Source organism: Eptesicus fuscus, chromosome 6 (assembly GCF_027574615.1).
Source record: "Eptesicus fuscus isolate TK198812 chromosome 6, DD_ASM_mEF_20220401, whole genome shotgun sequence".
Classification (NCBI taxonomy): domain Eukaryota; kingdom Metazoa; phylum Chordata; class Mammalia; order Chiroptera; family Vespertilionidae; genus Eptesicus; species Eptesicus fuscus.
Window position 1 is genome coordinate 87636537 of NC_072478.1, and position 27117 is coordinate 87663653.

At 50.9% G+C, this 27117-nt stretch overlaps 1 protein-coding gene and 1 long non-coding RNA gene across 2 annotated transcripts in view; one reads left to right on the plus strand and one right to left on the minus strand.

Moving 5' to 3' along the window:
• Positions 1-14796: 14796 nt before the first annotated feature.
• LOC129149349 (uncharacterized) lies at positions 14797-22398 on the minus strand. Its single transcript, XR_008556267.1, has 3 exons — positions 22294-22398; positions 15482-15550; positions 14797-15352 (listed from the first exon to the last, which is right to left on the minus strand). It is a non-coding gene; the product is annotated as an uncharacterized LOC129149349 (long non-coding RNA).
• A 159-nt stretch (positions 22399-22557) lies between these two features.
• Positions 22558-27117, plus strand: part of TCOF1 (treacle ribosome biogenesis factor 1) — a 31641-nt gene continuing 27081 nt past the window's right edge. Inside the window, exons 1-2 of the mRNA XM_054718039.1 lie at positions 22558-22671; positions 25284-25339. Coding sequence (XP_054574014.1) covers positions 22564-22671; positions 25284-25339 — 164 coding nt within the window. The 5' untranslated portion in view covers positions 22558-22563. The remainder of the gene's footprint in view (positions 22672-25283; positions 25340-27117) is intronic.

Genomic DNA, 27117 nt, shown 5'->3' on the forward strand with positions numbered 1-27117 from the left:
GAGGCTATTGCACTTTGCAAAGGGGTCTTGTACTTCAGAATGCAGAACCTCTGACGTGAATGGCACTGGCATGGAGCGTCCAGATTTGCAAAGAAGATAGAATCCTAGTAACTGAAACATAAGAAACAAATGTGGGTCTTGAAAGTTCAGAGGCAGGAGAAACCAGTGACCTTTTCTGGATCACAGACCCCACTGAGAATCTGAGAAAATGACTGACTCTCCCCCGTAAAAATGCACACATGAACCAAACTTCACATACAATTTCTTGGTGACCACAGGCCTCCTAGTTCATCGCACACAGCTCAGGTTAAGAACTGTTGATTCAGCCTGGCCAGAATGGCCCAGTGGTTGAGCGTCGACCTATGAACCAGGAGGTCATGGTTCGATTCCCAGTCAGGGCACATGCCAGGGTTGCAGGCTCGATCCCCAGTGTGGGGCATGCAGGAGGCAGCCAATCAATGATTCTCTCTCAGCATTGATGTTTCTATCTCTCTCTCCCTCTCCCTTCCTCTCTGAAATCAATAAAAAAAAAATATTCTTTTTTAAAAAAGAACTGTTGATTTAGATAAACCCATAAACAAGTCAGGTGGGTCTGGAGCAAACCCCTCACTTGACTTCTTGAGCACCAGGTCTTAGGAGAGGCCAGGGACACATGGGGTCGATGGCCTAGGGACCTGGGGAGCCTCGATCAGAGAGAGAAGGGGGATGGGGAAACTTGGGTGAAATAAACCATGAGCCATCTTCTGTGTTCCTTCTGCTAGACAAAGCAATTCTTTAAGCTATTTCGAAAGACCAAACTCATAAGCTTCAAGACATAAACAAGCAGAGCCTCTTCCATCATTGGGGAATTGTTTATGAATATAATTATTGGATTAAATTGTCTGTACATAATAAACAGACTGAGCCGAGAGTCCACAACCTCCGTGATTGGATACAGAAGAGCAGAGACCCAGAAGGGCCCCGGCTGGGATGAGGCCCCATCCAGATGCTCCTGTTCAACGGCAAGACCACCGGTTAGATAACTGTCTCCGTTCTCATGACCATGTTCCTTGTGGCGCTAGAACCCTGCTGGACATGCAAGATTTAAAAGGTGAAAATATGCTTCTGGTCCTAGGGTGGCAATAATTTTAAGTCACAGCCAAAGCTGCCAGCATTACAATTACACCCAGCAGTCTCATGGCAAAGGACAAAGGACCCAAAGGCCAAGTGCATTTTGATTGAGGCTGATTGTCAGCCAAGGGCATAGACCCCCTGAGTGGCTGTGGGGGTGGACTGTGGGGGAGGAAGTGTGTGTCATGCAAAACCAGCTTCTCACATTTTTTTTAAGTTTATTATAAATTTTTATTTTTTTAATATATTTTATTGATTTTTTTTTTTATTTTTATTTTTTTTTTTTTTTTTTTTTACAGAGAGGAAGGGAGAGGGGTAGAGAGTTAGAAACATCTTTGAGAGAGAAACATCGATCAGCTGCCTCCTGCCCACCTCCTACTGGGGATGTGCCCGCAACCAAGGTACTTGCCCTTGACCGGAATCGTACCTGGGACCCTTCAGTCCACCGACGCTCTATCCACTGAGCCAAACCGGTCAGGACAGCTTCTCACATTTTTTTTTTAAATATATTTTATTGATTTTTAACAGAGAGAAAGGGAGAATGGATAGAGAGCTAGAAACATCGATGAGAGAGAAACATCGACCAGCTGCCTCCTGCACACCTCCCCACTGGGGATGTGCCGGCAACCAAGGTACATGCCCTTGACCGGAATCGTACCTGGGACCCTTCAGTCCGCAGCCTGACGCTCTATCCACTGAGCCAAACCGGTCAGGACAGCTTCTCACATTTTAATGCACTGTATCTGAACCACTGGGGCATCCTGTTACAACTCAGATCCTGATTCAATAGTTTTGGGGTGCAGCTGAGATTCTGGATTTCCAACAAGCTCCCAGGTGACACTGACAACACTGGTTCTCAGGCCACACTTGGACAGGGAGCTCAGGGATGATGGCCGTGACCGCAGAGCATGGCCAAGCCTGTGACCTTGGGAGTCAGACAGACCTGGGTTCGAATCCTAGCTTCCCTATCCCACTAGTTAAATAACTTGGTTATTTTGAGACCGCTTCTTATCTCAGCAGGGTAATGGGTCCATTCAACAAATACGTATTTGCATCCTCTCTGTGTCAGGCTGTTGCTAGGCCCTGGGGATGCAATGCTGAGTCAGAGCAGGCCCTGCTCCTGCTCTCGTGGGCCTACATCCTAGGGATGATGGAAGGGAAGTGTTAGCACAGTGCCTGGTACATGGTAAAAGCTCCACAAATGATACCTATTTTTATTAGGAAGAGTATCATCACTTTCAAGTGCCCAGGGGAGAGAACACTTCCCTTAAATACTGACTGCACGAACGGATGTGGGATTCATTCTGTAATCCAGGGACACAGATGTGAAAAGCGTACAGTCCCTCTCCTTGAGGGGCTCCGGGTTCAGTGGGGAGATGCATATTCAGTCTGAGTGGCCCCTGGGAGCCACCCAGCTCTCCCCAACAGCACAAGTTAGACAGGGGTTCACTCTGTTCACACACTTGGCGACTGGCCTCCGCTCCCTCCTCGAAGCTCACCTGGGTCCTCTCTGGATTGTCTCACCCCCAACTTCAGTTCTCTGACTCGCCGCCCATTGGTCTGCCCTTTCCTCCCCACTGTGACTTGAAAGGTGCTGCCCCCCTCTGCAGTGATTCTCATCTCACTGCTGCCAGCCACATGGCCTTAGACCTCCCACTCGGAGCTGGGCGCCGCCCCCGGCCTCCCTACCTTCCTGCCCACCAGGACCCCACCAATCCATCGGTGTAGACACCAAGTAGACACCAATATCATGGGGTTCTGGGGGAAATCACGAAGACTTGGTTGGAACAGACTGCAAATCTGCATACTATCCCCAGGCAAAGGCCCGGTGAGCCAGGATAGGCCTAATCAAGAGGCTGGGGCTCCGGGTGTAGTGACAGCTTGCTTCCAGGTGGGCTCAGCTTCAGTGCCTGGGTCCGGGCCTCCCTGTGCTTCCTTCCTGGTCCAGACTTCCCTGCAGCGGGATTCTGCGTCAAGGCCAGGGAGGCGACGCAGGGCGGCTTCAAGGAACAGCCAATGACTAGAGACCCGGAGGCAGCCTTAACCTTTTGCACTCGGATGTCGAGATTAAAATTACTCTTTGAATGTATCAATAATTTGAAATATTAAAAAAATCCAAATAAATAATTTTGTATGAAAAGAAACTCCAGTTTTTTATTCTACTGCCGCGCTTTGTAAAATCTGGGGTATTTAAAAAATTAAATCCCGAGTAGAATAAAGGAATCGAGAAAAAAGCGAGCGAGTGCAAAGGGTTAACCTTCAAATGCAGGTAAAGGACCGAGGCTTATTAACAAACTGTGCTGTGCAGTGCTGGGCCCGGGAGACACAGAGGAGCGGGATGAGTCCCTGCCCTCAGGGAGCTCACAGTCTAGCTGAGGGAGCCAACAAGTGGGCAGGGCATTTCAGTACAATGTGGTGGGTGCTGTCAGGGGGGACACACGGAACCGGCGTGAGCGACGGGCAGAGCCTTCCCAGGAAGAGGAACTTCACGGAGACCTGAAGAAAGGAAGGGCAGGGGGCGGGGGTGGGGAGGTGGGGGGGGAGAGCGCTCCAAGGTGAATAAACAGCACACGTGAAGGCTGATAATTGTCAAAGTGACAAGTGTGGGAAATGGGCCTGCTGAGGAACAAGGCCAAGAGCAGGCCAAGGGCAGGCCCTGGAGGGCTGAGCATCCTGAGGAGCGTGGCCACTCTCCTGAGGGTGACGGGCAGTCCCTGGGGAGAGTTCTGCAGTATAATCCAGCAGGACAACTGCACAGACCGCTGAGGAGTGGCAGGTGACTGTCCCGAGGTCACACTACCAGAAAGTCGGGGGCGGGGGTGGCAGGATTCAGTCTGGGCAGGCTGAGGCCAGAGCCTACACTCTCACGCATGTACATACACAGATACAAACACACGTACGTTAACATTTTATAAAAAGAAAACTGTACCAGGGTGCAGGGCTCAGCCAGAGGCTGCACAGGCAAACTCTATTTAAACCCATTTAACAAGGAGCCTCTTAATGATCTCATTAGCCCGGACAGGGCCCTTAGGAAACTTGAGGCGAGGCCCTGCTGTAAATGGGGCTTCTTTGAAGTGGCCACCACCTGAAGCAGCCACCTGAGAGGGCGGAGAACAAAGCCAGCCTTGAGCCCCGCGCCCGCTTGGGCAGGCGCCACGGGCCTTCCAGCACGCAGGGCTTGGCCTCGCTGTGGCCCAGGGCGCCCGTCGGGTTTCCATTAGCTCGCTCCCAGCCGTCTTCTCCGCAGGCCGGTTCAGATGGGCGAGCTGGCTGGCCGCAAATGAGATCATCCATCGTGACGGTGGTGGCCAGGAGGAGCCTGTGGCCCGGACTTCCAGGCTCCCCTCAGCCTTGGCCTGGCTCATGACCGGAAATGCCCCATGCATGGGGTCTCCCTTACCCCAGGCTCCACCTCCACCCTCTCCGTCCCCCAGTTCTCTTCTTCGGTCCTGTTTCTAGACTAACCCCCATTCCCTTCCAGGCACCAGCTTCTGATCTCGCTGTGAGCCCTTTAAGGGCGGGTGCCTCTCTGCCGTGAGAACAGCTGTGGAGACTGGTGTCTCCAGAGACATCTCCCATCCACACGGAGGTGTGCTCCTCTGGCCAGCTCGGGGTGCTCTGGGCTCCCTCTCCCTCTGGCCGGGTCCCCATGAAGTGGGAGGGCCAGCATCCAGCAGGGCCATGCCACACACCTTCCTAACTGCCCCAACGAAGGCTCGGGGCTACTGACCTTCTGAGAAATAAGCACCCGGCCAATTGTCCCACCACGGGGTACAAAATGCAGACAGGCAGAGGAACCGAGTCACCTTTCCAGAGCGGCACGCCGAGGCCCTCCCAGCAGGCTGTGGCTGAGGCCCTGCCTATTAATAGTCAAGCAGCTGTTTGCCTCCCTGAATGAGACTCTTTATTGCAAGCTGCATTGACAAAACAGATCCTGCTCCTTCCTGCCTGAAACATTTGGGGGTGGAGGGAGATGTTCCTTCCTTCCAGGGAAGTTGAGAAGGTCAGCGCTAGACAAGACACTGGGGAGGCCAAAGCCAAGCTCATTGTCACCATCCCCTCTGCCCTGTCCCTCACTCCTCCTCCCACGTTCCCAGCTTTAGCCCAACAGCCCACTGTTCCCCTGTACTTCCTCAACATTCTCACCCCTCCTTTGTCCCGGCCCCAGTCGAGAAGCCTCAAAGTCAAGGCCCTGGGTGACTGCCCTCTGCTGATGTCCTGGCCTCATTTCCTAGCCCCTCCCGCTTCAGTCCATGTGTATGTGACTCTATATGTGCTCCCTTTGCTCCTGGACTTTGCACATCTTATTCCCTCTGCCTGGGGCTCCCTTTGCCTGCCCTCTTCCCATGTGGTAAGAAGCCAGTAAGATAATGCTTATAAAATGCCTAGCCTAGCCCAGTGCCTGGCACATGGAGCAAATGTTAGCTGCAAAAATAATTGAACTCAACGTTTCATTCACCACAGCACCTTTCCTCCCCTCAATAAGCACCATCCATGATGGTTAATGCTCCACAGCACATGCTTTGAGAAAGGCTCATCTAGGCCAGTGGTCGGCAAACTGCGGCTGCGGCCAGTGGTCGGCAAACTGACCTAGACTCTCGATTCCAATAATTACAGGCTGTTGTTGTTCCTTGTGATGAAGCCCCTATCCCAGTGGTTGGCAAACTCATTAGTCAACAGAGCGGCAAACCGCGGCTCGAGAGCCGCAGTTTGCCGACCACTGATCTAGGCTAACCTTCCTATCGAACAGGTGAGGAATGTGAGCCCAGAAGGAAGAGAGGAAAGAGCCATGAGCCTAAGGGTTAGGCACTGTCACGTGGCCACATCTCTGTGTCTTGGCCTGAGCAGCTAAGTCCATGGCCACCTGCTGGCCCAGCAGCCCCAAAGGGCAGGTTTCCCAGGGAAGGACCAGGGCCGAAGGGGCCAGCCAGCTTCACATTAGAACAGCCTGGACATGAGTTTTGGTTCCCAAAGTCCTCAGGGTACCTAAGGCCAGGAGTTAAGGTTAGGGTAGGAGGTAAGGGTAGGAGGAAGGAAGGAGACTTTCATTCAAGCCTTAGAGCCGGTGCTCTCTGCATGCAGGAGGTTGGCTGGCCGCTCTTGTTCCCTCTGGCTTCAAACCTTTTAAAATTGTCTTCAAGCCTGGCTGGTGTGGCTCAGTGGTTGAGCGTTGACCCATGCACTAAGAGGTCACCCGTTTGATTCCCAGTCAGGGTCAACGCCCAGATTTCAGGCTTGATCCCCAGCAGGGGTTGTACAGGAGGCAGCCAATCAATGTTGATGTTTCTCTCCCACCCATGTTTCTATCATTCTCTCCTTCTCCCTTCCTCTCTCTCTAAAATCATTTAAAAAAAAAAATTTTAGAGCTCCAAGGCTGCCCCTACTCTGCTCAACTCGCCAGGGCGGCCTTGGAGCTGTACCGCAACCCCTCCAGCGAACATGACGCTCCAAGGCAGCCTGAGCCCCGCCAGGGCCGCCCGCTCCGCCCTGCTGGCCGTGGCCCTGAGAATAGGCGCCGTCCGGACCCTGCACACCGGCCCCAATCTGGTGTTGGTAAGTAAATTCACTGAGAAACATGAATGGAGAACAACAGAAAATGGTATTGGAACCGTGGGGATCAGCAATTTTGCACAGGAAGCTTTGGGAGATGTTGTTTACTGTAGTCTGCCTGAAATTGGGACAAAAATGAACGAGCTAGATGAGTTTGGTGCTTTGGAAAGTGTGAAAGCTGCTAGTGAACTCTATTCTCCTCCGTCAGGAGAAGTACCTGAAATTAATACAGCTCTCGTAGAAAATCCAGGACTTGTCAACAAATCTTATGAAGATGGTTGACTGATCAAGATGACACTGAGTAACCCCTCAGAACTAGATGAACTAATGCGTGAAGAAGCATATGAGAAATACATAAAATCTATTGAGGAGTGAAAAATGGAACACCCCCCCCCCCCCCTGCAAATAAAGTAGTATGAAAAAACAAAAACAAAAAACAATTGTCTCCAAGGAGGGACTCCTCATCCCTGCCGGTACAGGTCTTTTCAGTCCACAAAGCAACATTTACTTTCATGATCTCATTTGATCTCTTAGCTTCTCTCCTGTAAGCCAAGTAAGGCTCTCCCCAACTTGACTGCTGGTCAAACTGAGGTGCAGAAAAGGCAGATGACTTGCCTAAGGTCACCGAGTGGGGGTGTGACCAGCTGATGCTGGATCCCAGGTCTCCTAGCTCCCTTACCACTCAACCTGGCTGTTGTTTGAGGCAGGTAGTACAATGTTCTCTATAGTGTCAGGCCTCATCCCTTAAGCAAATAGCTCTCGGCCCATAAGCATGAAAAGATGTTCATCCTCGTTAGGATTCAGAGAAATGCAAATTAAGACCATTATGAGCTATCATTTTTTATCTACTAGACTGGCAAAAAATAAGGAACCTGCACTACCAAGTGTTGACAAGGATGTGGACCAACTGGATGCTTACTGCTAGAGGGAATGTCTATGGGGATAAGTGATTTGGAGAACAAGTTGGCATCCTACCTAATAATAGACAAATATGCAAATTGACCATACCTTCGCTATGCCCGCGATTGGCCAGGAGGCGCGGGGGGGGCAGGACTCGGGGTGGTCGGGGTAGCCGATTGGGCCAGCGGGACACTGAGCCCGCGTCGCCAACGGTGGCTTGAGCTCAGCATCTGTGCCATGGCTGTTCTGCGGCACAGAAGGGGCCTCTGGGGCAGCAAGCTCACGTCCCACCGCGGACCATCAAAAGTGGGGGAGCTGGGTGCCTGGACGCTCAGGCACCAGGCCTTTCAGAAGCCTCCGCCGCGCCAGAGGCTTCTGAAAGGCCTAGTGCACCAGCGGACAGGCACCCAGCTTCCCCGAGATCGAAAGCGAAAGCGTGTAGGGGACCCTACACGTGCATGATTCAATCATGCACTGGGCCTCTAGTTGTTTTATAAAGTTGATCACTTTCCTCACAACCTAGCAGTTCCACTCCTGGAAATATATACTCCCGGGCACATGTACACCTGTGCTTACCATTTTGACCACACTGACGGTTAAAATTTTGAAATAATTCCACGACAGTTGGCAAATAGCTACTACTCTGGGTTTCTCCCCACTATCCCTTTGCCACGTGACCTCCTGTGCTCTGGCTGCCCCCGCTGCTCCCCTGGGGACCCTCCCAACATTCCCCCAGATCCAGGGCCTTTCAGAATACCTCGAGCACCCAGCTCCAGCTCCGTAGCATTCATTCTGATTGCTCAGTGTCCTTACCTTTCCAGTTTGTCATTATTATGTATACCCTAGAGAAACTCTTGCTCTCGTGCACTGGGGGGAAGTGTACGAGTTTATTCATAGCATCGATGTTCTCCATGAAAACAACAACCACACCAACAACCACAATAACAAATAAACTATAAATAACTGGATGTGTGTGAAAGGGCGATGCCCATCCTCTTGGGTCAGAGAAGCTACTCAGGGCTCAGGGCAGATGGAGGAGGCGGGCCTGTCTTCTAGCAGGGCCCAGGCCCAGGCAGAGGGTCATGCTGGATAGCAGGTCCTAAGCACTCACGCTGGGCCGGGCGCTGGAGGCCTTAGTATTGCATCTGATTTGCCAGCCAGAGAGGCAGTCATTACTCTTCATCCCATTTTCCAGGAAAGGAAACAGGTAGAGAAGTCAACGGCTCACCCAAGGTCACACATTGTGCCGCTGGGGTTTGAGCTCACGTCTGTCTGACTCCAAAGACCAAACTCTTCGTCACCACTGTGAGCTCATTACCATACACGGGAGGCTCCTGGGGTACGGGACTTTCTCCACTCAGGATCCCCAGCATCCAGCCCAGAGCCTGACATATGAAAGATGCTTGGCCCAGAGACTGGATACAAGCAATCGATCCAGCGGTTGTGTCTGGCCTCAGCCTCTGGACCAGGCATCACTCCCTGCTTATCTGCTGCCTGGTCCCTGAAGTCCTGGCCAGAAAGCCATTTCTGCCCTGAGGTCCCTTGCTTTCTGGTCTCCTGATTTTGAACCCAGATTTGTGAGACATCTTCTCTGAGAGGCCCCTCCAAATCTTTAAACACACAACAACATGACTCTCGTCACTCATTTCTTCATTCTCTCTAAATGCTGATTGAGCACCTGCTATGTGCAAGACCCTGAGCTGAGCTTAGGACAAGCAGCAGGGACCACATTTGGTCCCTGCTCTCTGGAGCTCACAGCTGGCCCGGTGACCCCAACCCTGAAACCATGTCTCCCCCCCCCCCCCAGAGCAGCAGCTGCTAAAATGAAGCCAGGGGCCAGGCAAAGTGGTAAGTCAAAGTGTCGAGCACTGCAGCCCTTGGCTGGGTGTCCTGTCCCCACATGCCTCCTCTCTGACCTTTTGCCTGAGGAAGAATTTATTTTTGCTACAGGAAGAGAGGTAGAGCTGTGGGCAGTTCAGTGTGTTCGTTTGTTTGGTTGGTTTCCTTAATTTAATCTCTTTAACAAATAAAAATAAAGGTAGTATGTTTGCCCAAACAGTGACAGGCCCCACCTGAGATGTTATTATTACGCTTTCCAGAATTAGAATCACACCACCCCTGCTCGTGGCCTAGGTGACCCCGCCAGTGGAGGAAGTGCCAGGTGAGGTTCAGAGCTTGACTTCCAGCCCAGCTCTGCCAATAACCGATGTGGAAAAGCCGTATCACCTCTCCAAGGCCTCGTTGCCCTACCTTGCAAAATGAGAGGGTGGAACACGCTTATGGACAGCGCTTCCACAGTCACTATCTCATGTTGCCTTCACAATATCCTGCGAGGAAGGCACTTTGATCCTTATTTTATTGATGAGGAAATTAAAGCCAAAGAGACAGAAGAGTCCAGGTGACCAAGCCAGTAAGAGGCAGAGATGAGACCTAAATCCAGGTTCCCAATCCTGACCTGGTACCCTTTGGTCCTCGCTGGGGTTTCTCATACTTGAATAACATACAGATGCCTTTAAAATATTCTCACCGATCCTAAGAATGCATCCAGGGATCTTAGGGGCCTGCAGACACAAAATATAAGAAGCTTCCCAGTTTGGTCTGCATGAAAATCTTGGTGATTTCAGGGCGCTGTGGAGTATTGATTATCCCAGGGCCAATGGGATCACAAATACACACTCCAACACGGGTATGGTCACATGGCTACTCCGTGCTATCAGGCGGACATCCAGATGATCCCAAAACACAGCTTTACATTATCATTGAAATGAACGTTAAAAAATTAAAGTCTTGCCCTGACCGGTTTGGCTCAGTGGATAGAGCGTCGGCCTGCAGAATGAAGGATCCTAGGTTCGATTCCAGTCAAGGGCGTGTACCTTGGTTGCGGGCACATCCCCAGTAGGGGGTGTGCAGGAGGCAGCTGATCGATGTTTCTCTCTCATCGATGTTTCTAACTCTCTATCCCTCTCCCTTCCTCTCTCATCGATGTTTCTAACTCTCTATCCCTCTCCCTTCATCGATGTTTCTAACTCTCTATCCCTCTCCCTTCCTCTCTGTAAAAAAACAAACACATTAATAAAATATATATTTTTTAAAAAATTAAAGTCTTAAAGAACTTGTGGAACAACACCACCCCCCCTCCCCTATCTGAGATTCTGTCAGGCTGCCTCCACATTGCCTGAAAACCCCTCCCAGTTCTAACATTCTTTGGGTTTCCCTGGTAACCATCTGCTGGTGGAAATGACAATTAAGTTGTTCAGCTGCCTGGTTCACTTAGTTCCCCCATATGGCTCTGTGCCAGGGTCAGGAAGGCCCGAATGTGCCCACCTGCAGCGACGTGCCAACGGAAGAGGGACCCTCCTGAGGTCAGGGATGAGTCTCGAAATACAGAGTGGGAAAAGCCTAAGCCTGGATGAACATCATTCATTCACCCACCGCCCCACTTGCTAATCTGTCCATCCGTCAACATTTGCTTCTGCCTGTTATATTCGAGGTCCTAAATTTGGCAGAGAGAGGATGGGGTTACAAAAATAATAAGCAAGGTTTACCGTAGTTGGCCTAATATGCTACGATCACTGTTCCATACATACATATATGTACATACTCTCCGATAACATGGCCTCCTCCTGGGAAGATGGGGGGCTCACTTTTCTCTGTATCCTCTTTGTACCTCTATGATTTGCACCTTGAATATATAATCGCCTACTCCAGAAATAAGTTTCCATTGTAAACAGTATCCCTGACTGCCATCCAGTGCTTGGGCCACTTGAGCAGCCTGACCCTTCTGTGGTCGTGATGGTAGAGGGATTTGGGGGTCAGTAAATGGTGTGAATCAGGAGGCAGCTTTTGGCCCTGCTGATCATGGACTCTGTGGCCTTGACCAAAAGGCTGCCCACCCCACCCCACCATGTCCCAACAGGGTGCTGTGCCTGGGACGAATTGCTTGAGGGTAATAGGGGTAGCCCTCCTGCTGTGGCCTTAGGAGACCTGTGTGTGGGGGCGGGCATGTGGCCACAGATGAGTGAAAGTGACCCGGCACGTGCGTCCTTTTCTTTCCCCAAATATTTTCCTTGGAGCCGTCAAATGCTCTCCCCAGCCTGCTGCCACGGGTGAATGGTGCAGCTTTGAACGGCCGGGCTGTGTGCCCTCCCTTCCCTGCGAGACCGGGAGTGCCATTCCACATGTGTCCCTGCCTCTGGAGTCCCCAGACACTGGCTCAGGACCCTGGGCCATGGTGGAAGGGAGGGGGTCATAGAGCTGGGTTTCACGCATCCCAGTTCCTCCAGAGACCCAACCCACTCTGAGACATGGTTAGATCTGAGAGTCCGTGCTGATCCCTTTGGGCCCGGCAAGGTGGGGACATCTCAGGTGACAGCTTCTCCCGAGACTTTTCTCAGTGAGTCTGCCTGCCCGCCACGCCCCCCCCCCCTGCCCCCGCTTGGGGTCGCAGGACTTCTGCCATTGCCTCCCTCCTTCCAGCATCCCTGAGAGCTAGAGACTGAGCTTGACTCTATTTGATAAGTGAGGAAGCTGGAGCCCAGAGTGAAATAACTTACTCTCAAGTTCACCTCGCCTGTCAATCCTGGCTGGGCTCAGAGCCCACTCCCCTCTCACTCTGCTGCCACGGGCCTCCTGCGAAGGGTCCTACGCCGGCACAGTGGCCTCAGCTTCCTGCAGACCTGACTATAGAGGACGAGAAGGCCGTGTTGGTCACACTAAAATGTCAAACCCTTGTGCCTCAAAAGACTCCATGAGTAAGGTGAAAAGACAGGCCATCAACCGGCAGAAGACAGTATCGACAGACCCAGGATCAGAATTCCCACGAATCGGTAAGAACCACGCCAAAAACCTAACAAAAACAAGGAACTACAGCAGGAGAAGAAATCCCAACGACCAACCAAATGAAGAAACGTTTCAGCCCCACTGATCAGAGACGCACAAATTAAAAACTCAAACGAGAGACACTTGGTGGCCCCCATCAGAGTGGCATGAATCCCCAAGTCTGACAATTGCCTGCGAGACTCTCGATTGGAAACTACAGAAACTGGCCAGCCCCTCAGGTGCGGTCGGGCGATGGTGGCGATGGTGGGCGAGGTGAACCATCCCCCGCCACAGGGACCCCCTCCCTAGGCACACACGGTGACACGTGCGAGGATGTTCACGGCAGGGTCATTTGTATGGTGGAAAACTGGAAGTAACTCAAAGGCCCATCCGCAGGAAGTGGATTCACAAATTGTGGTACATCTAGTACTTAATGAAATAATTAGGATAGTGGCAACTTACTGTATATGCAGAGCTCTGCCCAGCAACACAGATAAATTTCAAAAAGTTGTTGAACAAAAACAAGCAAATTGCTTGTATAGGAGGCTATGTACAATATTAGATCATTTACAAAAGCTTTAAAAATCTGCAAAGCATTGCTTTAGTATGTGTTTTACATGTGGAGCATAAATATGAAAACATGTATAGGAATGGATCACACCAACCTCAGGAATTGGGGTATTTGACGCTCTGGGCTGGAGGGAGGGGCGTGGGCCAACAAGCATCTATTTCTTTGTTTCACAGTCCAGGTTCTGGGAGCATGGGAGCTGTATGTATTTGTCCCCATATTTTTCTTTTTTAAAAAAATATGTATTTCTTTATTGATTTCAGAGAGGAAGGGAGAGGGAGAGAGAGATAGAAACATCAATGATGAGAGAGAATCACTGATCAGCTGCCTCCTGCACGCCCCCTACTGGGGATCGAGCCCACAACCCAGGCACGTGCCCTTGGCCGGAATCGAACAAGGAACCCTTCAGCCTGCAGGCCGATGCTCTAACCACCGAGCCAAACCGACTAGGGCTGTCCCCATAGTTCTCATGTGTTAAGTATTTTATAATTTAAAAACAGCAGGGAGCCAGGCAACTGCTCCAAAGTCAATTGTGTCCCAGGTCACTGATCACTGTTAGAAAATGCCATCTGGAGGTTCCCTCCTAGTCTTTCCTCCTAATTCTCTTGCCTAAGGATCCCGCTTGAAAACACAGCTACTGGTGGCCTACATTCTGAAGTGGCCCCTGCCCTCAGCAAGCTAACGTGCAGGCTGGCAACGGCTGGGAGGAGGCTGGGTCTCCCAGCCACGCCCTCCCTGGCCATCTACTCCCACCCCTCGCCACCTTTTCTGGCTGCTCAGCAGATGGCTGGCTGCTCACTCAGCAGGCTCCCTCCTGCGGGGAATCCTTGACAAGCCCAGAGACAAAGGAGGTTCAAAGAAAGACCACCCACTTGTCCGTGGAGTTCTCTGCTAACCACAGACTAGGCTCAACAAGGGATACTCAGTGGGGAGAAGTGAGCTGGGAGTCAAGACATCGGATCATTGGCTGACTGACTCTGGGTCAGTGACACAACCTCTCTGAGCCTCGGTGTCGCCACAGGTACACCGAGAGGATATACGGTCTCATGTGGTGGTTCCAAGCCCAGAAGCATCAGAGTCAAGGGTGTATGTGGGGGGGGAGGGCTTTTAAAAACATAAATCACAAGGGCCCCTTAATTAGAATTGCCTGGGGTGGGCCCTGGAATTGCGTTTCTATTGACTCGCTAGGCGATTCCAATGCATGGCCACGTGTGGGCACCATGTGACGGTCATTCCAAGTTGGACATCCATGTGTGTGAGGAAACTCGGTCCGCACGGCCTTATTTTCTCTCCCCACCCCCAGTGCCTTCCTGAGTCCTTGTTAATCATCGCCCTGAATAGTCTATGCCAAGCGGGGTGCTGGGTGAGAAAGAGGGAGCAGATGAGCTTCCAGAATGCAGCCCCTCTCAGCCTCCCACTCCTTGGTAACCGCAGGGAAGCCGGGGAAGAGGGGAGGGGGCAAGCACTCGCCCTTCCACAGGTGGAGGAGGGCCTAGGGACAGGCCCGCCTGCTGAATGCCTGCCCCTTTGCCCCAAGGCCCAGGGCTCCCTTCCTCTCTGCTCCACCCCCGGCAAGGGCGGGAGTCACCACAAATCACAGAATCCTGGAAAATCAAAGGCAGACAAGGTTTTCTCCATCACAGCCATTCACCACCGTCTTACCACTAGTACTGTTCCTTAATTGGCACTTTCTTTTATATTGACTCACTGTCTTTTTTTTACTTGAATGCCTACTTTCGCCTCATTCTAAGCAATAATATTTGTGAAATAACAGGTTTCATGTGCTAGTTATTTTTTTTGTTAATACACATTAAGATAAACACATAATGATTTCCATTTTTAGGGTCCATCTATTTATCTCCTGATGTTACTTTGTGCGTCACCACACTTCCAGAAACACTGAACTGGTCCAACCCTCTGATTTTACAGTGATGCAAAGGAGGCACAGGGAGGGGGGCCTGCCAAGGTGGAACCCCGTATTCCCACAGACAGCCACACTGGAGGGGTGCACACCTACGGGCCTGTGAGGGGCTGCAGGCACCCTGGTGACCTTGACCTTTGGGAGACCTTTCTTCGGTTGTGTACTGCCCCCTCCTGGCAGGTCCTTCTGCAATATGGCTCTTCCTAGAAAGAGCAGCCAGAAGAGGGGCCTCGTTACGGAACAGCGATGACCCTGCCTGAGGTGAGAAGTCGGGACAGTCAGGGAAGAAGACATCGTTGAGGAGATGGCATTTGGACTTGGCTTTGAAGGAGGAACAGGCTTGGATGGGCTGGAATGCCTGTTAAGAAGCTGTGACTTGATCCCGTGGCCAGTGGTTCACCCCTGGGAGGTTTGATAAGCAGGGCAGTGATGCGATGCCAAGTACAGTGTGGAGCAGGGGTCGCCAAGCGGTGGTCTGCGGACCACTGGTGGAGAACAGACAGGAGAGAAGAGAGCAGTGGCAGAGGCAGCATGAAGGAGAAGGTCCAGGTGAAGAGGGACAGGGCCTGTCTCTGCCCCCACCCTACTGGGGACCTCGCCGCGTCCATTCCTACCTCTGGGCCTGCTTCTTATCAGTAAGCGGAGAGAGCCGGGCTTGATGCTCTCCAAGGATCCTTCCAGCTCTGGGAGATAAAACCACATAAATAAGAAATTATGCTGCAGGGACTGTGAATTGTTACAATCCTTTTGATAGTTGATCTGGCTTTTAGCTATTAAAGTAAGACCGGCATCCCCTTTGGCCTACATTTGATTCTATCCTGCCATAATGAAAGCTCGGGGCTATAAGGATTTATTTAGAGCAGCACCATTGTATCAGCCAGAAAACTAGAAGTGAGTAATCTATGCCATGCTGTCTCCCACCTCTGTCTGTCATTCATCTTGCCCGGGGACTGAGCACTCGGCAGCTGGAGCATGTCCAAACCCTGCCTGCCACTTACGGGATGCATGGCCCACGCCTTGGCCTCTCTGCGCTTCGGTTTCCTCATCTATAAACCGGGCTGGGACCCAGTTACAAGCCTCCTAGGATGCTCTGAGGGTTAAACTGGTTAGTGCTCGTACACCTCACAGCACAGCGCTGGCTCAGAGTACCCGCTACAGATGTGAGCTGTCACTCACTGTTACTCAAAAGGCTATTTCGGATCCAAATGCCTGGAGAAATGGCTCTGATATGTTATTAAGTGGAAAAAGCTAGTTGCAGAGTTGTGCGTTTAGTATGATCCCCTTTTGTCAAAAAAAAGAAATGAAAAAGAAAAGGAGGATTAAAGCCTTATGAAGGAGGTGTGTGTTTGTCCCTACAGAGGCAGGATGTGGAGGAATCTGACACCAGCTCCAGCCCCGCCCCCCGGCCCCGCCCCAGCTTGGTTGTGGAGGGAAGGCCTGGAATATGGGTGGTGGGCTGGGAATGGATGAGAGGAAAGATTAACTTTGTCTCTGTACACCGGTGAATTGTTTGACTTGTTACTTCGGTAATAACTTGGCAATAATTTATAAGCCTTCAAAATCTCCAGTGAGATTAAAGGAAGAGAAAGAGAGAAATTGTCATCCCATGAGAGAAAAGGAGGCCATGGGAAACCTACTGGCCCAAGTGACTTGGTCTAGGGAGAACCCGTTGTTACAGTGGATGAAGAGACTATCTCTGGGTCCCGGGGTCGAGGGCAACCTCCCCAGATGAGCCCCTCACTTGACAGTTCCAATATTGGAAGGATCCTTTTCCAACCTCTCCAACGGAAAGAAGTGTTGAGGATCAGAGAGGCCAAGAGAATGGCCAAGGTCACGCAGCAGAGCCAGGCCCAAAGGGTAATTTCCTCACTCCTGGCCCAGCACCCTCCCCGTATCACGGTACCTACCTCCCACCTCTGTGCAGGAGGCACTCCTGCTGGGAAAGGAAGGGGATAATGCCCCACCTGCTTAGCTTCCCTTTCTGCTGACAGTCCTTTCTTCACTCATTTCTGAGTGCCCTCACTGTGCCCTGCTGGAGAATTCAAGATGACTAAGGCATGCTGCTTACCGGAGAGGCGCTCCCAGTCGAGTGGTTTGGAAGCTTCTGGTTTCCACGACTAACAAAGACATCTTTTTCTAACGGGTAGGCAAATGCTCTGAAGCTAATTTTTTTTTTTTTAATGCACTGTTTTGTTTGCTGCTGTCTTAATTGTTGCCATGTTATATTCTACCAGTTTAATGTTTTAATTTTGTGCTTGGGCCCTGAGGCAATTCAGTGAAGGGTATGATTTGGAAAATCAAGGAAATAAAGAAATTGTCCACAAAAGAGCCAGCCTCCCAGGAGCCGAGGACAAGGCCTAAGTGCCTCAAATGAATTTTATTAGGAACAAAACAAAAACAAACAACCTGTTGCCAGACAGAAGAAATTAGACCATCCTGGTTGGTTTTGTTTTGTGTTTGGTGTTTTTTTTTTTTAATTTAATACCAGTCCTCCATTTCTTCCAAGGTCAGCCAAGGACTCAGCCCCTGGTTCCTTCTCCATTGCCTTCCAGAAGCCTCCCCATTTCTGCTTCCAGGCCTACACTCAGGGTACGCCAGCCTCTGCCTCCTCTCCTCTGCAGGAGACGGACTGTAGCCACCTTTGCATTTGCCGATACTTATTGATTGGGATGCAGCCTCTAGAGAATTTACATTCTATTAAGGTGTGCATTCTCCTGGGGCGATAATGCCTCCAAGGGGGTGAAATTGGTTCTTGGGAGGGTGAAAATATCTTTGACCTTCTCATTTAATGCACTGTTTTGTATGCTCATCACCTGTTCACTGTCTCAGTGAGTAGCCCATCTAGCCATCCAGTCAGTAACCCGGGCATCACCATCAATTCAAGTTGCCAACCCTCTCCCAGCTCAGGCTCCTGATTACCAGCCTCACAGCAGCCCAGCCCACGAAGGCTTCCTGTCTCCCTGAAAATTAACCCTGTCTGTCTCCACTGTCCTCCCTGCCCAGATCCCAGGGCCCAGAGCCTGGGCATCTCTTTGGCCAACACTTAGACCCCTGTGCCCTTCCCCTCCCCCCAATCTGGCAAAGCCCTAGGCCTGGATAAATCCCACCAAGCGCTTCCCCCCTGCCTATATCCAGGTAGGTGGACTATGAAGGCAAATCACCCAGCAGAACAGGACAGGACACACGTAAATGAATGACCACCGCCCTCTACTAGGTTGGCAACAGTATCCAGCAATTAGGGATTCTGTAGGCAAATTTGCTCTTCAACTCTCTGAATGCTCATTGTCCTCCTTCCTTCCAACTCCTCCCCACCTCTTCCTCGCTCACAGCAGACCTTGCCTCCCACTTGGCAGAAAAAATAGAAGTTCGAGATGAAATCTCCCTTAACATCCCACTGCAAACCTACATCTACATCTGCACCCGTCCTCTCTTTGTTCCTTCTTTGGGTTCTGGAGAAGCCATGCCTCCTCCTCTCCCAGACCAACCCCCCACCTACTTGCCTGATCCCACCCCTCACATGTGCTTGTGAACATCCGTGCTGATTGTCTCCCCTGTTTCCTTGCACCCCTCATTGATCTCTCTCCCTTTGATCTCCTATCAGCCTTTAAACACACTCAAGTTTCTTTCACCTCACAACACACATGGACCCTGACTCACAGAAGCTCTCTCCTCCCCTTCACACAAAAACCTCTCAAAGGACTCACAGCCTCCCTCAGCCCTCCTTCACTGAGTGACCACTGCCATCTGACCTTCTCTATCATTCCACAGAAGTAGCACTCTTCCTAAAGCCACCCAAATCCCCCCGCCTGTCATTAAACCAAAACCAGTAGTTCCACTCTCGTCCTGTCCCACCTCTCAGAGCATTCCCCTTGGACTCTCCCCACCTCCCTGAAACTCTCCCTTGCCTTCCTTCCCTACAGCCACTCCCCGGGGTTTTCTCCTCCCTCCTCATCCTGTGCAGACACGGCTGTCTTTATGCGGCCCTACGCTGTGGCTGTGCCTTGGAGTTCCATCCTGGGCCACTCCTCTTCTCTCTTCCTGCTCTCTCTCCCTGGGCAATCCTGCCCTCATCCACAGTCTCCGTGATCATCTCTCCACAGACCACTTCCCGCCTCCATGTGAGTCAAACCCAGGCTTCCAAGTGCTTACCCAACATCTGCATCTCGATCTCAACATGTCTAACATGGAGCTTTCACTTTCATGTCCTCTCCCCACCCTCCACCCTCCTCCCTCCTTCCCCATGCCAGTGCTCTCTGGTTTCCCCTGTCTCGGTGAAAGTCACTGTCTGCCTGTTTGCAAAGAGACCTCTGAGTCCATTCTAGTACTCCCTGTCTCTTACCTTCCTTTCCAACACATCTCTGTGATGATTTTACTACCCAATAACTCTGGAAGCTTCCACAGCTCCCCAACTCCACTGTCACCAGCACCACCTCCATTCTCTCTGGATGCCTGCCTGCACTCCTAACCCTAACTTGTCTTCCTGCATTTACTCATACATACACTACTCCATTCTCCACTGGGCATCCACACAGGTCACGTTAACATTCCAATGTCATCCTGTCACTCTCAGGCTATTCTGTCAGTGGCTTCCAATCACTCGCAGGATGGAAATTAGATCCTTAATGTTGATTCTATCCTCCACCCACCTAATTTACTCCCCAGTCCCTCTGCTTTCCCTCGGGGCCCTGCTAACAAAGGACTTGACTACCTCGGCGCTCAGCTGTATCTTCTGCCTCAGGCCCTTTGCACAGCTTCTTCCCCCAGGACTCTTCCCCCATCCTCCCCTACACATAGTTAAGCTTTCCTCACAAACACCACTGCCTCAGAGAATCCGTCCCTAACGCCCAAGGAAAGATAGAGCCCTCCTTCCTGTTGAATGTTTTCATGGTAATGGCTGACATACATATACACACATTTCCACTTAGAACTCATTTACTCCTCATGATGACCTTATGATGTAGAAATTACTAGTATAATTATTTTATGGGTGAAGAAATTGAGGCACAGAGAAGTTATGTAACTTACCAAAGTCACATCCTTAATAAGAGGCAAAGCCAGAATTTGAGCCGGCGCAGTGTGACTCCAGGGTAGAAAACACTGACTTTTCCTTTCTGCACTTTCTCTAACAACGAATTGGCATGACTGTCTAGCGCGTGTCTCCCCCATTAGGCTGTAGCTCTATTGGGATAGAGACCATTTCATCCTCAATAGTGGGTAAACATTGGCTAACTAGCTATATGCAGATTAGTCTCTTCCCTCTTCTTCCTTCACTGCACTCAGTCAGTCACATGGTCCTGTCCCTCCCCTCCCCGTTTCTTCCTGGTGCATTCCTAGGAGGTTCAGTATGTGCTTCTCTACTGTATGTCCTGATATTTGATGGGAAATGTTAAGTGTCTGTACACATTCAACGTTTTCTAGAGCAAAGACGCGGTAGTTCGTGCTGTCTTCAGATTCGTAACAGGTCCGTGAAGTTATAAAACAGCTCATTAAAATAGTCCCCAGCCTAGCTCATCCTGTCCCCGCCAACTTCCTCTCAACTTCCTCTCAACAACCCCACAGCCTCTAGTTATTTTTTCCTCTGCGAATCCATCCTCCACACTTGGGTCATAGCAATCTTTTAAAAACACAAACGCAGGCCACCCTCCTGAATAACACCAGTGAGAGACTACCTATTGTTTTTGAAGGGCAAACGCTGCTGGTGGGTGAGGGGGTGCTGTAGGCACTGTCTACTTCTTCATTCTCGTGTTCCCTCTTCCTACCCCCACCCCCGACCCTACAGCCCAGCAGCACGGGCTGGGTTCTATGTTTGGGTTTACCAACCTATACCAGCCTATGGCTTTTCCTGTCTTTACTCAGGTGGTGCCTCTGCCTGGGATGCCAGGCCTTTCCTCTGCATCTAAAATTTCCTACTCCATCTTTAAGCTTCAGTTCAGATGTCTCCTTGGGTGCCCCGCATCCCTGCTCCCACAGGCTCTGCCTGTCCCCGACAATGCACATAAGGAATTGAATCATAGTTGCTTGGTTACCGTGTCTCTCGTCCCTGTGAGTTTTGTGGGCAGCCGCCATGCCTTATTGGTCTTTTTTATCCACCCTCCCCCCCATTTCACTGGCCCGTGCTACTCAAGATATGGTGCTCATTAACTATTTGCTCAGCGAATGAATGATAAGGACAAATAGTTTGCCAATATAAGAAATATCCAAACCTGTAAAAAATGTTATGAATTTATTTGAGCCTAACTGACGATTGTTGGGAAGCAAAATCTCAATGGATTGAGAACATGTGCCAGAGAATGGCAGTTTTGCATCTCATTTTATAAATTACAATAAAAGGAGGAGGTGTAAAGGGGTTACATAAAATCCATTGGTGATAGGTTAGGGAGGCAGGAGAAAGCAAAGCAGGGGCAGGGGGAATCTATGAGATTGTATAAAGAGTAAAATGAATGGCCTGCTGGTGTTGAGCATACACCGATTCTGGCCAGGACACATGTCCAGGTCATGTGCTCCATTCCAGAGCAAGGGGCATGCAGGATGCAGTCGATCATTGTTGATGTTTCTCTCTCATAGATGTTTCTATCTCTTACTCTCCTTTCCTCTCTCTCTAAAATCAATAAAAACATATTTTTTAAATATATTTTATTGATTTTTTACAGAGAGGAAGGGAGAGGGATAGAGAGCTAGAAACATCGATGAGAGAGAAACATCGACCAGCTGCCTCCTGCACACCTCCTACCGGGGATGTGCTCGCAACCAATGTACATGCCCTTGACCGGAATCGAACCTGGGACCTTTCAGTCCGCAGACCGACGCTCTATCCACTGAGCCAAAACAGTTTCGGCTAAAAACATATTTTTAAAACGAATAGACACATACTTCTTTTCCTCTGGTGGGTGGGTATAGGATAGCTAACAGTTAACATAAATCATGATAATAACAATGAGGGGATTTGTGGTCTCTGCTCTGGGACGGTGGTTGTACTTTGAGGGGTTCAGAAAAAAAGAAAATTACTTTGCTATTCCAAAGGTATGTTATCATAGGTGCAGAAAAAGACAACAGACAGCGCAATTAAGGTAAAGATTGACCTTTGTCCAGGAAGGTCCAGGACGTGACTACCCACCATGACTCAATTTTAGTTAGGAAGTTTTAATTTCAGGCCACTTTCTGACTCTGAGTTTGTAAGGCCCACCATGTAGATCTCTCCTGAGCCTCTCAGGTTTAATATTGGCCCCCTTTTCATCCACAGGTTTCTAGTTCACGGGTCCGAAAAAGCGCGATGTAAATAACTGAGTTTGTAACTGGAAATTCGAGTCTAGAAAACATTCAGATTAGGGTGTTCAGAGATGAATAAACCCAATCGCATCACTCAGGGAGCCAAGATAGAAGACAGCTCCTTCAAGGGTCAAGACTGAAGGATGTAAGAGAGTCATACTTATCCAGCCTGGCCCAGGGGGCGGGTTCAAATATAATCACGCCCCCTCCCAGCCAATGGGAGGTCTCATATCCTTCCGAGCCTCCACCCCTTCTCCTTGCTGGGATCAGGCGGGCCACTCCGGGAGATAAGACTACAATTCCCGGCGTGCCGCGCGGCCCGGGCTAACGAGCCGGAAGTGGGGCGCGGGAGGTCTTAGGGCACGAGGGAAGTGGCGGGCGGGGATTGAGGGGGGCGTGCAGGTGAGCCAACCGGTGGCAGGTCGCGGGCATGGCCGAGGCCAGGAAGCGGCGGGAGCTGCTTCCCCTGATCTACCAGCATCTGTTGCAGGCAGGCTTTGTGCGCGCGGCGCGGGAAGTGAAGGAGCAGAGCTGCCAGGTAAGCGGGTGCGGACCGTGTGTGAGGGCCGCGTGTGAGATCTGGAGAGCGGCTCCCCACGCCCCTTCCCACAGCCAGGCCCCTCGGTGCTCGAGGACGCGACCAGGGGTACGAAGGATCCGCCGCCTCTGGCCTCCCTGCGGTTCCCAGCCCCTCTGGGCCTCAGTTTCCCGATCGCATGCAGTGGGCGGGCCCGGACGTGTGATCCACGCCCAGGGCTCTGTAATTCCCGCGTCCCGTACTTCCACCCTCTCTTCCTTCCCGGTAGTGGCGTTTTAAAGTTTCCTACGTGCCGGGCCACGTGGCTCGGTCCGGCCCCCTAAGGTGGAGAAGGTAGCTGCAAGTTTGAGGGGTGGATTGCCACCAGCCCTGAAAGAGAGCGTCCAGAAAATGGGCCTGTGACCCCTTATCTGAGCTGGAGCTCGGGCCCTTAACACCCCTTCTGTACTGAGTCAAACAGCTTTGGGATTTCAACTTCTGGTGTAGTAGTCATTTCTTCATTCATTCAGCAACTGTTAATCTGGCGCTCTGTGTGCTAGTGACAAAATTATGAGCACGGCCCCCAGCCCTCCTAGAGCTTAAGATCTGAATGTGGTAGGGAAACCCTGGCTGGTTTGGCTCGGTGGATAGAGCGTCGGCCTGCAGACTGAAGGGTCCCAGGTTCGATTCTGGACTAGGGCATATGCCCAGATTTCGGGCTCAATCCCCAGTGTGGGGCATGCAGGAGGCAGCTGATCAATGATTCTCTCTCATCATTGATGTTTCTGTCTCTCTCTCCCTCTCCCTTCCTCTCTGAAATCAATAGAAATATATATTTTTTAAAAATGTGGTAGGGAAGGTAGATATAAATCATTAAAATTTACACTCAACACTTAATGTTAAATGCCAACAATGAGAGGCATCGAGTGCTAAGCAGGGATGGCAGGTTGCCCTTGTCAGAGGTATGCAGGACTGTTTACCTGAGGAAGTGGTGTTGATCTGAGATCTGACAGAAGGGAGGTCTATATTCTAGGCAGAGGTGCAAATGCCCTGTGGTGGGATGGAACTTGTTGCTGACTGTTGGCCTTGGGAAAGTCCATGGTGGCTGAAACGTGGAGTACAGGGGTGATAGAGGTCCCTTGCGGGTGGGAGGGGGTGTGGTGGTGCTGGTTGGAGCCCTGCTGTAGGCAGTTTGGTCTTAATCTGAAAAGCAACGGTAAGCCCCTGGAAGGTTTTAAGCTGATAAAGTGATTAATCAATATCCTTTTGGCTCCAGTGGATGCTTGCTCTCAGGATCTCCCGGAGAGACTAGAGGGTGATGGGCCCTAAGACATTATGCTTTTTCCAATCCTCTTTAGACTTTAGTTGCTCTTCTTTCTCCATTTATATCACTTACCAGCTAAGGAGGGCAAAAGACAGTGCCTGGGGCATTTGCCTAAGTAAAGGTAGAGGGTACATTTTAGCAGGAACAGACAGGTGACAAATATTTTAAAAGCTAACGATATCATGTGTCTGGTGATGGTATGTGCTAGCTATAAACATAAGACAGGAAAAGGGGGATAGGAATGCCCAGTTATGACTAGGGTGGTCAGGAGGCCCCACTGAGAGGTGCCATTTGGCCAGAGGCCTGAAGGAAGGGAGGGAGGGAGGGAGCTGTATAGTTAGCAGTAGAGAGCATTCCAGACAAAAAGAATAGCAAGTCTTGATGGGTGCAGGGTGGCCTGACACATTGAGGGGCAGTGAGGAGGGCAGTGTGCCTGGGGAGGAGCATCATGGGACTGGTCCTTGGTGTCTCAGTGTTACTGGCTCACTGTGCTGGGCACTGACTAGAGGATCCCATTCAGGCCTGTTAGCTAGGTGGGTACTGCTGTCACCCCCATGTCGTAAGAAGGATCCTGAAGTGTGAAGCGGTGAAGAGATGAGCCCAGCTGTTTAATTTGTCAGGAGTTCTGCCTGACTCCAGAGGTACCCTCTTGGTCACTCTGCCCAGAGCCCTGACGCCCTCTGCCGTCACCGCACATTGCTCACTCAGCCTCCCTGGAGCTCTTGGCATCCCAGGTTCCTGATACTTGCAGAGACAGTGGGCCCTCTGGCCTTGGCTCCAAAGGCCTGGATTTCACCTGGTTCCCTCTGCTTCTGTCAAGGGACTGGCACCATTTGGCTCCAGTACTTTCCCAGTGGATAAGTGGGCTGTAGTCATGCCACCTGGATGCCTCGGTGTCTGGGCTGTGGTTCCTACTGCCCCGGGGAGCTTGACCAGCCTGGCCTTTAAAAGCCTTTTAAAAGGTCAGGGGCGGGAAGAGCCCTTCTTGTGGCCTCTAAGCATGGAACGTGCCAGGGAGGCTGGGGACTGGAGAAATGCTAGCCTGGAGCATTCCAGCCCAGTCTCTCAAAGGCACCTCTCACCACCATGTTGTCTTAAAAGGTTTTAACTGGAAATACTTGCCCTGCTTGTCTCTACAGGGTTTTGGGTGGTAATGGCAGGGCAAGCAGACATATTTCCCAGAGCAGAAAGACGCCCCCCTTCTCAACCACCTGTCTGTGCGAGTTGTGAGATTGTGGAGAATAGGAGCCAAGGAGGACCCTTGCTGTGCTGAGAGGTTAATTGCTGCTCTCCCTTTTCTTCTCTGCAGAAAAGTTTCCCAGCTCAGCCTGTAACCCTTCTGGACATCTATACGCACTGGCAACAGTAAGTCTGATGGTGTTGAAAGTGTGGAGTAGGGACACCCCAAGCTTGGAACACACTATCAGCTTGGAATAAGCTAGGGTACTACTCTGGCCTAAGATCTGTCCCCAAAGCCCACTGTAGACACCATTATCGCCCCCAGGAAGGCAGGTCACACGGCTGGGTGTCTGGTAGTAGAAGAGGATATTGAGAGCTATAATCAATATTGAATAATAATAAGGACAGAAGCTTCTCAGTAACGTTATTCATTCAATCAGCAAACATTTATTGAGCACTTATTAAATGCCAAGCCCTGTTGTAAGCATGGATGTGTTATGAGATGAGACAGACATGCCTCCTTCTTTCCTGGAGTTGACTTCCGAGTCAGGGAGGTAGGCATACATCAAAGAATGAAACGAATGAATGTGAATTACAATGCTTATAAGGATTACGAAAAAGAGGTACCCGGTGCCAAAACCACATAAACCTCATATGGGGTTCTAGGGGAAGTTTTCCTGCAGTGACCTTTGATTTGAAAGCTGCAGGGAGTGGGGGAGTGACCTAGGCGATAGGTATGGAGAAGCAGGTGGAGTGTACCTAGCAGAAGGAACTGCTGATGCTGAGGCCTGTAGCCGTGAGCACAGTGCAGATAAGGCTGGGCAGTCGGCAGGGCTCATCCCATGCAAGGCCTGATCATCCATAGTGAGAAGTTGTGTCTTTATCCCAAGAGCGTGGAGCCATGGAAGGGTGAAGCAGTGATGAGATCGCTCTGTAGCTTGGGCATCATCATCCAGGCAAGAGCTGATGGGGCTTGAGACAGGAATAGTAGAAGGTAGGAAGTAGGTTCCAGGAATATTCAGGGATGAACTGAGGATCTGTGGTGGGTTGGGGAGGCAATCCAGTCCAATCCCAGGTATCTGACTTGTGCATGGAGTTGCAAGGGAGCCTGATTTGGAGGGGGAAATTTCAAGGACATGTTGAGTGTGAAATGCCTGTGAAGCATGTAAGAACTTAAGTACTTTTCAAGGACTGAAAAATAATCCAAGGGTGCATAAACAGAAGAATGGGTTGAGAATGAAGGAGGGGACAATTGTATTCTCTCCATGCCCTGGCCGGTCAGCAGACCAGGTGAGTGAAGGACCTGGAGCCATGTCCCATAGAGAATACTGAATTGCCCAGGATGGAAAAGAGATGGCAAAGGGGCAGGTGAGGGGACCATTGTTTGCACATCTGTAAGGACAAAGGCAGTGGCATGTTCTCTGGGGCCCTGGGTGACAGGTGGGATCCGTATGTGCCCGCTTTAGGAAGAGGTTTCAGCTTCTGAACACAAGTGCTTGGTCATCAGAGCTGTCCAAAAATTAGATAGGCTACAGTGGGAGTGGTGAGCTCCCTGTTATCAGAGGTATGTAAGCAAAGGCAGGAACGGCATGGGTGGGATCCCAGGTTCCAAGGTCTTTAAAAGCCCAGCCAGGCCTTCATTTTTTACTCTTCTCTGCTGCTAAAGCAAGCACAGAGCACACCCCACACTTCCTCTCCCTCACCCTCTCCAACTTGCCCGGGTGTCTTGGGTACCAGTCACAGCACTTCCTTCCCCAGAGACCCGCTCCAGTGAGCTGCACCACAAGCCCTTTCCTGCCCCTGGCCCCTGTGGGTGAGGGGTACTGAGTGAGACGGACCCTCATACCCACCAGAGGAAGCCGAGCCTAGTGCTTCCTGGCAAATTCAAACCCAGCAACTAGCTGTATGACCATGGACAAACGGTTTCCCTGAGCCTGTGTCGTCTTCTGTAAAATGATGATAAC